This window comes from Opisthocomus hoazin, chromosome 4, assembly GCF_030867145.1.
Source record: "Opisthocomus hoazin isolate bOpiHoa1 chromosome 4, bOpiHoa1.hap1, whole genome shotgun sequence".
NCBI lineage: Eukaryota > Metazoa > Chordata > Aves > Opisthocomiformes > Opisthocomidae > Opisthocomus > Opisthocomus hoazin.
Window position 1 is genome coordinate 58,014,443 of NC_134417.1, and position 12,533 is coordinate 58,026,975.

At 44.3% G+C, this 12,533-nt stretch overlaps 1 protein-coding gene across 1 annotated transcript; it reads right to left on the reverse strand.

The window, feature by feature from the left end:
• Nucleotides 1-2,718: 2,718 nt before the first annotated feature.
• Nucleotides 2,719-12,108, reverse strand: NPY (neuropeptide Y). Its single transcript, XM_075417450.1, has 4 exons — nt 11,976-12,108; nt 11,609-11,796; nt 6,161-6,241; nt 2,719-3,117 (listed from the first exon to the last, which is right to left on the reverse strand). Exons 2-4 carry the CDS (start codon nt 11,794-11,796, stop codon nt 3,093-3,095), a joined length of 294 nt encoding a protein of 97 aa, XP_075273565.1. The 5' UTR covers nt 11,976-12,108; the 3' UTR covers nt 2,719-3,092.
• Between the last annotated feature and the right edge of the window lie 425 nt (nt 12,109-12,533).

The window sequence follows — 12,533 nt, forward strand, 5'->3', positions numbered from 1 at the left end:
TGTGCCCATGTCCTCTCCAGCTCTATGCCACCAGCACCTCCCTGCCTTCCGGTGTCTTCTGGCAGGTGATGGTGGAGGCTGCAGTGGGGATGTCTTCTCCTCCCTGACCAGTCATGATCACCCATCTTCAGGACAGTCTGGCAAGAGCAAAGCTGTCCTGCCCACAGAAGGCTGTCCAATCCTTCTTCATGCCACCAGTGTAGGGTTTCCCCCTCCCGGATGACAAGTGAGGAAAATCCAGCTTGACAGGCAGCTCTTTCCCCTTCACCAGGGGTGGGGGGCAGCAGCTGGGCAGCAGGAGGGCAGGGGGCACCCATACCATCCCAGTTTGGTCCATCAGACAACGTTTCACTCCATGGCTAGGGAGAAGGGAAATACCCATCACAGGAGAACTGAGGAATTTGTGTCTTTTGGCACAGAAGACTTTCAGAGCTGAAAGCACTGCAATGGGCTATGTTTCTAGGGATGGAGAGAGAAACGGATAGAGACAATTTTGTCTCCTAGAACAGAAGATACATGGGATCATCTAGATACCCTCTTTGGTTAAATCAAAGTTGGGCATAAGTGTGACGTGTATTACAGAAATTGCCAAATGTAAAGGTGGACTGTCTTTTAAATGTTTTACACCGATCCTTGTACATTCCTCATGATTTCAAACCCGCAATAAATAAAGGAGAAAATACTATCGCCTACTTTTATGGTTCTCACTTCTTGTCTTTCCTGGCACTTCCTCAGATTCTGACATAAATTTCAGCCTTTGTCTTAGAAACAGGGCACTGTTTCTCATAGTTAGAGAGAAAAAGATGAAAAGGTTAACCCTAAAGTCAAAATGCAGAAGCCACACCAAACAAATCCAGCATTTATCTTCATTTCACAGCTCATCTTTTAAGTCTATCCTGCGATTTGGAGAGGTGATCTAGTATTTTCAATGTCCTGGCCTGTCAAGAGTGGTATATGAAGTACACAAGGAAGCTAAACACACTGGACTTCTACAGCAACATTGTGTCTGCCCTAGAGAACACAAGAACATTTTAGAAAGAAAATCAGAGCAGAGTGTGGATAGATTAATATTGTGTGAGTGCTTTGCCTTGCTTCTGTCTTTGACAGCTCATAAGGTAATAAACCTGGCATTTTTTAGATTTTTCTAGGTTTTCTATACACATTGGTGTTCTTCAAGTTCAAGAAACGTCATGTAATTGTGTGGAACAGCTCAGCACTAGCAATTAGTGTGCACTAATTCTCCTTTAACTTTTTCTTCCTCCACTAAGGCACATTTGTAATGATAGTGCTAAGCAACACGAGTTTAGTTTATCATCTACTGATTTAGTATTTCCATGGTCATTAGTATATACATAGATACTAGGCATTACTAGGAAATAGAGGTATTATATAGCAGGTACCTCACTAATTTCCCTTTTTCATTTCAATAATTATTCAAAGCAGAACGCTATGTGGACTCTAACCCAGCAGGTCCTGGCCTGCGGTTGATGCGCTCCCACTAGCCTCAGCAAGCCGTGGCTATCCTGGTGCCCCTCTGAACATCGTCACTTACTGCCTTGGGTAGCAAGGGTCTATACCAGGGGCCCCAAACGTTTTTGTAACACTAGACTGCTCTTAGCCCTCATGTATTCATGTGTAGCACTGTGGAACCCATCACCAAGCCCGTAAGGGAAATTATTGCTGCTGAGAGCAAAATATGCCCATTCCAATGACACCCAAGTGTTTTATGAAAAGGAAAAATATGTTATGCTTTACTGAAGAAAGTGTGACCACAAAAGCCAGCACGTCCTGGGAACCTGGTAACGCTTTGTGAACGCACCCAGCGTGCATCTATAGAAATCTGGAACTTACTTGCACTGACACATCTCTCCTGGGGGCAACAGCCATGCAGGAACATTTGAAAAGCAGGAAAGAGATGTAAATACGTTAAACCTTCACACTAATTGTTTCCCCGTTTGGAACTTTTTACGTGCTTCACTACCCAGCGTTCAGTCACAGTGTCTAAAAGAAGTTGTGCCTAACTATCAGGAACCAAGGACCAGCATTTGTGTCATGCCCAGTCTGGGTCCTGGCCATACTGCAAGACATGTATCTGTGAATTAAACCACTTAAGAACCAGGGTGATGTGCTGCCATTATATAATGTTACTCTGAATAAAAACTTCGAGGGTTTCTTCAGAGGTCCTTGTGTCTAAAAAAACCCAACAAAACAAAACCTGAAGACGGTTCCCCTTGTCCCTGTTCCAGGTACCTTCTTCTGGTGGAAATAGAAATCATGAATGATTCCAAACGGGAGAGGCTCAGAAGTACCCAAAGGGTTGCGATTTATCAGTGTGCTCCTTTACAAGCCCTTAGGCAACATTAAACATCTCTTTTCTGGCACAAATAGCTGTAGATTTATCCTGGTTTATGAATTACTTTACATACTGTTTTCTGCTACTTTGCATATTGCTAAAACAAAGATGTTACATTTGTTTCATGTAAATTCCTAATTCAGGCTTACAGCCAAGCTTCAAACCAGTTTTGAGGAGTTAGCAGAATTAAGCAGTGACTTATTCCTTTGTATTTTGAAAATGCTATTCATTTTAATACATTTGTCAATATAAGGACTAAGTAAGTTTTTAGTATGGTGATCTGAAAAATCGTCTCCCAGAACACTGTTTTCCTAAATTATGTAGTCTGCAATGAATTATTTCAAACAGTTTTGTATAAATCAAGCAGATGATTTGAGTTTGAGGCTACAATAAATGATGTCTTTATCTTACTTTGCACACTAATTACTGTAATAACTGTGACACTATTGTTGTCCATGCTACTTCAGACTGCGGGGAAGTTATAATTCAGTTTCAATACTTTAAAACAACTCTTTGCTGTATCAATGACAGGGTTACTTGTTTTCATTTAGTATGTTATATTTTGGAATGCACAAATAATTTATTTAAATAAAGGTACATACAAATATGATGGAGGAAAAACTCTACAGAATTCAGTACAATGGCTGCATGCACTGGGAATGATGCTATGATTTGCTTCAGAGGCATGGAATATGAACTGAAAACTAGGAAAAGTTGTGACGGTGTGCTGAAAATCCCATCACCACATCGAAGGGTCTTCAAACCTGCAATACATATTATGAATAAAAAAGCCCATTAAACACATTTTAAAACCCATTCTGAAAAATCCAAAGTTAGAACTACCTAAAATTTTCCTTTTAACAAAAGCAGCAATAAGAAATACCTATGCATATTTCCAGTTGAAGGCTGTGTATGCAACTCCAGTCAAAGCAGAGGAATCCTGGTTGGCCAAATACCTATGCTTTGGTACCAGAACTTGCCCCTTCACACTGCTTCCCAGATGACATGGGTTTACACCACTGAGACTCACTGCAAAGCTGCTTCATGCCACTACTAAGCAGTTAATGAAATTCAGCTAGAAAACTATGATACGTTGAAATGCAAATAGAGATATTTTTCGCTCTTACTCAGGAGTAAACAGCTTCCAAAAAGAAATCACCGAGCCAAAAAAAAAAAAAATCCCAAAGCCCACATGTCATGCTGTTAGCACCATCAAATAAAACCGAAGTCCACAGCCACCATCCTAAAATATTATTGTGGTGTTCCACTGCTCAGTATCAAGCATTTGAAATACGTGCTGAGGGCAGGATTTGATCCAGAGGTCCCCTGCTTGCAAATAGCTGTTCTGTCTACACAGCAAGTAAGTCATCAAGTGGAGAACATGGGGAGAGACCAGAAGAAATGCATTTGCCATAACTTCTGCCATCTAAAAGTTGGGCATTTAGTCTTCCTTCACAGTCACTGGGGAGACAATGATACCTTGAGAGGGCAATTGATCCTGCCTATTTTCAGATGGAAGGTTCATTTTGTAGATACCCATCCCTCCGACTGACTGCAAAGGCAGCCTCAACAACTACTTCACCTTAGATACCTAACTTCTAAAGAGTCAGTAGTAGGGGAGATGCATCCTGTCGTTGAGTTTTAAAGGCTTTCTCACGAGTCCACAAGCTCGACAAGATCAGAAACATGCCACATCACATGTTTTTGTCGTAAGAATTTCTTTGTACTGATGTCAAGCTACCTCTGTTTTATTCCTTAACTTACTATATTTTAATCAGTTTCTATAAGAATCTCTCTAAACTTTCTTCATATGGTCAGACATTCACATAGACTTCAAAATACTTGGGGCATATATTAGTCAAGTTGAGTACAGTGAAGTTGTTTATTAATACCTCAATGTTTAGTTATAAAGTTGATTCCGAGAACTCATGAAATGTGTGTCTCTCTCACTGATTCACTGAGTGCAAATTACATCTGCTCTGTATCTGGCTGCATATATAACTATTTCTAAAACATATACTTCACTATTTTAAGTTCAGAATAATACCAGCCTGCCTTTCATTCATTCAGCCAGGCTTCCACCAGAAGGAAGCCTTAGGCAGCCATATTGTGCCTGGGCATATTTGCTGTCTGTCCAGCTGTCCACCCCTGCGTGGCTCCCCCGACTTCCCCACCAGCTTTCAAACCCTCTGGACAACTTCAACCAAGTCAGAGAGAGGTACAAATATCTCAGAGACATTAAGTGCCTGATGTGCCATGAAATACAGGACTGCATAGAAAGAAGATTTAATTCCTCACATGGAGGAAAAAGCTGGAGCAGGGTTCAGAATCTATACAGCGTTTCATCCTAGAAAACATATCCATAGGAAACCAGACATCATTGTTCCCAGTACTCCCATCATTGTCATCGATGAATGACAAAGACCATACTCAGTTTAAAGTGCTGTTACGGGGGGTACGAAATAAAAATCTGTTTCTCATCAATTCTCGATCTTAAATGCAGACCAGTTTGTTATTTTGCTCATGAGTTTTTGCTCCCTGGTGTGTTATAAATAGCATTATTGAAACAATAATAATAACCATAATGTTTTGTTATGAAGGGGTGAAAATTACAGAGAGTATTAGACCTTGTACTACCCTGTGTGTTGCCTCAAATTCATGGCAGCGGAAATTTCCCATTATGTGAGGGCTTTGCCTTGTCATTACCAAACACAAAATAGTCTAATACATTTCACTGCACTCCATGCAGTTTTTTACATAAGCATCTGCAGAGAAAACTGCATCCTCACAGCTGCCGTTAGTCATCAAACCATAAGTCAATGATCTCCCTACGCGCAGAACAGCAAATCTCACGGACAACCTCCCTTGATGGCAGTAGAAATTTTGGTCACCTTTCAGTGACAAGATCATGCCCTAAGTTTAGTGCTACAGACTATTACGCTTAAGCATGTAGCTAGTCTAACTGAGCCTTTGCACAGCTGATGAAAATGCCGAGCATTTGCTTGTAGACTCCTGAGACGACTACTGCATAAGACATTTATTTCTGCAGTAGAAATCTTATCAGCAAACTTCAGGCTACCAGTAAAGGCTTAAACTGAGCTCATTCATGCTTGACTGTAAGCAAAACTAAAACGAATATTTTCTTTCATGAGACAACCCCTCCCATATCTTGCTTTTTCAACATACTTACTTTTAGCTGTGTAAATTGTCGTCACCACTACAGTATCGTATATTATAGATAGTGTTATTGCCTAACTAGGTAAATACAGTATGTACATTCGAAATACCACTGTTGCTGGAAACATCGCTGTTATTTGAAACCAAGTGCAAATGGATATATAAAGGCCTTTTTTCCCTTTGCAAAACATTATGTACAAAACCAATGTGAAATACTGTAAAGACCAGTCCTAGCCATGCATTTCTGTATAAGTTAATGCATGTGCATATTTACCACTCACATATCTTTAGAGGAAAAATTTAAACCTGTTTGAGCAGCAAATGATTAGAAGTATGCCATTTTGGGGAGTCTAATCTGTTATCAGGCATCAGCATGCAATTCTATGTAATAAAGCCCATTAAGGGGCAAGCGTTGTGGGAATGCTTCCCTTCTTCCAAACAGCAGATATGGCCTGCTCGATAGGGCTAGCTCTTAACAAAAAAGGAATTAAAAATGTTTCTTTCAGGATATGTTTATCCATCTGTTAGTGGCATATGTTATCTCCCCATGAAACATACTTATTGACAACAAATGAAACTGTTAAATCTAATTGAGTAGTGAAAGCCACCATTAAACTTCTTCATACATACCTGGATCTAGGAATATTTTCTGTGCTTTCCCTCAACAAGAGGTCTGAGATCAGTGTCTCTGGGCTTGATCTCTTTCCATATCTAAGTAAAGAGAAAAAAAAGTATGTTTTGTATATGTCAGTTTTTAAAAAACAAAGACTAAGCATGGAACCATTGAACAAATCTTTTCAGAAAGAGTGAACAGAGCAGACATAAAGACAACTTTCCAGCAGGTATTTTAGCTTAACTTCAGTTGGCGAGAAAATGTTCACTCTTCAGTATTTCTTTGGATATATTTTTTCCATAACTGTGTTACATGATAATATTGAGAAACTCCGAATATTTCTCAACCTGATGGCTGTTCCTGGATACTCTAAGGACTTGCACCTTATGGCTGTAAGCATGGAGGAAGGGGGAGGAAGCTGTGCACACCTGACCTCAGAGCACGTCATTCCTGCCTACAAACCCAGTTCTGTCATCACATTAACTTTCGCACTGGTTTGGATGCTACCATATTGTAAATGAAGAGTCAATCTATTAAGTGAATAGAAAACTAACTCAGATATGCCTTATTATCCAAGGAACTAGCCAAGATTTTTTAAGACAGCTAGTACATTTGAGGCTGCCCATCACAGAGCACATTACCTTGTAAAAACTGAGCCACCCTAAGGTAATCACCACTTTTGAACTACATGGCCATGGGAGAGAAAACTTTCCGAATCAGAGTTCTTCTTCGATTAAATGGGATGCCACCAGCTACCTTTGTCCAATATTTACACAGCAGGCATCTTTTTATCACCTTTTTTTTTTTTTAGATCCCAGATACTATACATTGCTCAACAGTTAAAAGCACTGCAATTCCCATTCTTGGGAATGAATTTGCTCTCTTTTCCTGAGAAAACAGAAGTGACAATGAGCAGCCAGCTTGACACACACTTCTTCACTATGACGATTCATTAGCCTAAGAGTGATAACTATAAGCAAATGCTCCCTTGGTTGGAAATAATTAAGATCATGGTTTATGACTTGTGCGTGTAATTAGTCTGAATCACAAAGTACATTAACAGATAACAGCTTTGTGAATGCCACTTCAGTGAAATTCTGATTCCAGAGACATCAAAGGTGTAATTAAGGACTTAGATTTTATCCATTGCTGTCAAGATGTTTCTCCAATTACTTTATCTAAATTTTGGGGAAAAACCCCAAAAACATTCCCAAGCTACATTTCAAAAGCTAGCAGTTTTACCTGTCGATGGCAGGATTTACTGAAAAGTGGAAACATATCTCACTTTTCAATAATTTTATTCAACTTTTTGTATTTTTACATTGCCTAAATCATTTCAGTACATCACCCGTGCTGCAGAAAGACACAGCATCAGTTTCAGAATTTTAAAGTAAATTTCTTAATCTGAACTGACTGAAAGAGCGTATCTGAAAAGAACCAGACAGACACAGTAAAATGCTATTAAAATAGCACAAGCAAGCACGATGCTGAATCAAATACCTTGCACTGCACCACCACAAAGGGATTTCTTTCCTTCTGTTTCCCTATTCCAACTAATATGTGTGTGACCTGGACTTCAACTGAGGGGGAATCTAATTTGCCATTGTTTTAAAGAAATCGATTTAACAAATCAACAACTTGCTCAAACAGTTTACACTTGGGCAAAATTCCCATTAATCTCTTGGAAAGTTTTTTCTGAATAAGAAATGGGTAGCAACTCTCCAGAGTGCAGAGATTTGGACAAATCATGAAGACAACTGTGTTGGGGAGATACCTTTTACATGTGTCCCTTCAGTGCCTTGGCTAGACCTAGCTACCTCTGCTGATGGACCCACCATGTCCTCACATAGCAAAGCTGCATGAGGCGATTGCCAACTGCGACCCAGTTGCTCTTCCTATTGTCAGATGCCTGAGCCTCCTGTCTGCCACATAATTTTGCCACTGGGAAACAACCATGCTACAGCCATAATAAAAAGAGTCCATGGACCAAGTCAATCTCTTCTTACTTAAGCAAATGCCTTTGGAGATCTTTGCTCTAGCTATTTCATGCTTTGCTGCTTGTCTACCCTGACCAGCTCCGAGACAACATGAACACAGAAAGCCAGACCTTTATTTCCTCTTTGGGAAATGCTTTTATCAAATATCTTTGCTGTTTTAAAAGCACAAGGTTCCAAGTTTTGTAAAAATACCTAGTCAGGTTTTATGCTCAGCTTTAGATACCACGGCCTTTTTTCAGGCATGCTGATAACCCACAACTCCAGCTGAAGTCAAAGGGATCGAAGCATAAATGTATTTACTCTGATTAGTGACACAGTATCTGAGACTCAGCAAAATCTCAGTTTCAGATGAAAACCTGGGTCTTGGGAGTCAAATCCCATTGATGTCCAAGGCTGGCAATGGGAGCAGAAAGATCTCAGAATCGTCTTGTGGGCTTGATTCAGAAAACTGCCCCAAAACCCGAAGCTCTTAAGATCTGTTCCCTTCCACGTTAAAGGGTGTTGACATGCAGTGGGAGCATCAGTACTGCCAAAGTTAGGCAGACTTACGTATTCTCTGCCTATCTATGATTCAAGCCATTTCCAGCAGGAATGGCCTTACTGTTCTGCTACAGCAGAGAAGAGCCACAGATGCAAGATAGAGCTGCACGGAACACAAGGAAGAGGGCCTGCTGGCAAGAGGAAGTACAGGTAGTACCAAATAGCAGAAGGAGGAGTGATTCAGTGGAAGATGGGCTCTGAAAAAAGCCCCCTGAAGAGTGCAGTAGAGGGGTATGAGGCAAGGACCACAGGACGGTTTTGATGACAGAGGAAGGACTAATCCAAAGACACACAGACATCTGCAGGGCAGGAGTCAGCATCTGTGTTGGTCACCTTAGGCTCTCTTTATAGTCATAAAGACCTGGTACATAGGGAACAAGGGATCCCATCCAAAACCGGAAGTCTGAAACAGGCCTGGTGACTTGCACCCTACAAGTACCTGTTTCCCTCAGCTAACCTCAAAGGGGTATGAAGCTGATGGGCACAGATGTTTAAAGCTAAGTGAGATGGCTCTGAAGGATAAGGATCTCAAAGAAGAGAGGGAACAAAGCAGGCACACAGACAAGGACTAAAGACAAGAAGAGAAGATGGTCTGGAAGGAAGAAGCTTCATGGGAGCTGGTGTGAAGACCATGTGGCTCACAGTAGCTCAGAGGGGAATGACACTCAAGTGCTTTGGTTAGGTCACCAGCAGAAGCCAGAAGGATGAGCCAGACGGTTATTCATAATCACAAAAACATCAAACAAGACTAGACAGATGAACTTAAAGAGAAAAAGGCATCAATCTCATTCTTTTCTAGTGTGCTGTTACTGCTCCGTCTCACCAGTCACACAGTGACCAGGCTGCAGGCACCACATCTGGTGAGAGGCTGAGCACAGCTTGCTCACACATGCCCAGGAGGAGCAGGGCAAGCCTCCAGAGACCTCATTTCCCCCTGTTACATGGCTCCCGAGCAGCACCAAGCACAAAAGGCAGAGGTAAAGAGATGAAACAAGACAGAAGGCTTTGAGCACCCCTGCTGAAACAGACCAGATGAGTCTTAGACCAGTCCAAAATGCTTCAGAAGTTACTGATTCATTTTGCAAGTGACTGTGTCACTGCCGAAACAGGGAACCTCCAGGAGCTCGGTTAAGCTTTGCAAGCGGAGGTGGCATAACTTTATTTTTGCACTGTTAATTCTCCACACAGTGGAAACAGCACACCTTTTTGTTTTTTTTTTTTTTATTTTAGTTAACCTATGCAGTCAACTTTAAAATGTTTACCATGAAGTTGCCATTGTGGTGTTTCTTTCTGCCAGCTTTCTTGTACTTCCAGGTCAATCCTGTTCCCTTTAAATATGAGGAGTTGCCTGGGAAATCTAGGTGAAAGCTGAAGAACAAAATTTAAATTCTGCATTGTTTCATCCATCAGCAAAAATAACTGTTCTGATTCATTTCCAAATGCAACTCCACACAGAAGAATGAAAGCAGTCTCACTCTCCGAGCTGTGTACTTGCACCCCAGAAATGAGAACAAACCTACACAGTGAACATTAAAGCAAGCGGAGGTTGAATGCAGAAGGAATTTTCATTTGGGTGGTTTTGGGGCTTTTGTTTGTTTTAAAACATGACCCAGATTTGGACAGGAACCACCTTTGAAATCTGAGATGGAAGAAACAAAAGAAGAGATGGGAGACCAGCCTGAAGATCTCACTACACATGAAGGAAAAAGGCAACAGGGGCAGAACTAAAGGATCAGATTATTTTAGCAGTAATCCAGACAAAAAGTTACCCAAGCACAGACTATCACACAAAAGCACACCATACACATTAGTAAGTTGTGAATATTGCTTTAAAAGTCCAGAACAGAAAAACTGTATTTCTATCAGCCTCTTCATCTGTGTTATGCTATTAGTACACTGGCAGACAATGCGAAGGGTTTGCTGGGAAAGCTCTCAGCTACATGATAGCCTCCCTTCTAACTTAATTCTTCAGACTTCTAGAGGGACAAATGAAAGCCTAATTTTAGACCTCTCATCTGGTTTTGATATTAAACAAATAGATAAATATGTCAAAGCTCTTCTGGGTCATACACTGTTCAGGGGCCTCAGGGAAAACTTCCATTAATCACACAGTATAAACTGGACAGATGCTCCCAAAGAAAATAAATTTTTATAATAAATCTGCACTTTTTTTCAGACTGAGTCTTTACCCCTACTTCAACAGGCACAGTCGTCCCCAGAAAAGCAGTTTAGAACCAGGCGGGTTAGGTTCACACTCTTTTCTCTTTCAGCTTGGGCTTGGGTTCTTGCTTGTGGTCTTGAGAGAGTTTTTGTTAGGACTGGTGGATTGTTTGGCACGCACAGCTGCGTGAAGCAGCCGGCAAACCACAAAGCATCTGGACTACCACAACTCCTCAGCCAGGCTAGAGGGTCACTTCTTCTCATCAAAATCCTCACTAGAGTCGGTGGCAGCAACAGAAGTGGGAAACTGCTCCTGACACACAGAGTCCCTGTGTTCTTTTGCCATCATTTCTGCCCTACCTAACTCTCCCCAGCTTCCCGGTGAGTTATGTTTTCTCACCCCTTCGGGGGGCTCTCCCCGTGCACGCTGCCCTGGGGCTCACCCTCCTGCCTGCCAGCCAGCCTGTCTGTTCCAGGACTAGAAAGGGCTGAGAGAGCAGAGGCAGCATCGACACCCCTGCCCCTTCGGTCAGCTTGGATGGTGGAAACTCAGCCCCGGACCCAGAGGCGACTCAGGAGTGCACGGCTGTCGCTCTCTAAAGAGGCCCTATGCACCACGTCTTCCTCTGCGTCAGTGCAAAGCAGGGCGAGACACTCAGGTGCGAGGAGGGGGGGGTGTCACCCCACTTTCCTACCCTGAGACTCGCCAAGGAAAAAGGCAGCCCGGGGAGCGGGGAAGGGGGACGCTGGCTGAGCCACTCTGCCTACCTCTGCCTGGTGATGAGGTTGATGTAGTGCCTCAGCGCCGAGTAGTATCTGGCCATGTCCTCTGCGGGGGCATCCTCGCCGGGGCTGTCCGGTTTGGAGGGGTACGCCTCTGCCAGCGTCCCCAGGCAGACCAGCAGCGACAGGGCGAAAGTCAGCACCGACACCCACAGCCTCACGGTGCCCTGCATCTGCACGGCGGGGCGGGATGGGGGAGAGCCGCCGTCAGCACCCGCCCCGACGGCCGGAGCAGCGCGGCCGCCCCAGCGCGCCCCAGACCGGTCCGGGCCAACCCCCGTCCCCGTCCCCGTCCCGGTCCCAGTTCTGGTCCCGGTCCCGGTCCCCACGCCCGTCCCGTCGCGGCACTCACGGCGGCGGCTGCAGCGGAGCGGCTCTCGGCTCAGCGAGTGGGTCGGGGCTCCCGAGTGCGGGGCTCCGCGCCTCGCCGGGGTGTTTTAAGGCTTCCCCGGCAGGCAGGAGGGGCCTCGGGCGATCACGCCTCGCCGGCTCCTGTTCCCCAACCTCCGCCCCCGGCCCCGCTCCGCCTGCCCCTGCCCCTGCCCCGGGAGGGGCCGGGCGGCACCGAGGGGGCGGGCGCTGCCGCGGCCCCGGAGGACCCCACCCGCGGGCTGCGGCCGGGCTCTGCCCACGGGCCCCGCACACCGCCCGCCAGAGCCCGGCTGCCCGCCGCCGCGGGACCCGGTGCCCGAAGCCGGCAGGGGAAGGGGAGCGATTGTGAGGCCCCAGGCTGGAGCTGCTTGGCGGGAGCGCTGCCGAACGCAGAGCCAAGGAAGCGGGACGGTTTGGGGCAACCAGAAACACCGAATCAGTGCCACAGGCTCAGACGTCAAGGGGTCTGGCAGCAGAGCGGCAGCGATGGAGTTGCATCTCCTTCCATGCCCACTCTACTGCGGAAACCCTCCGCACC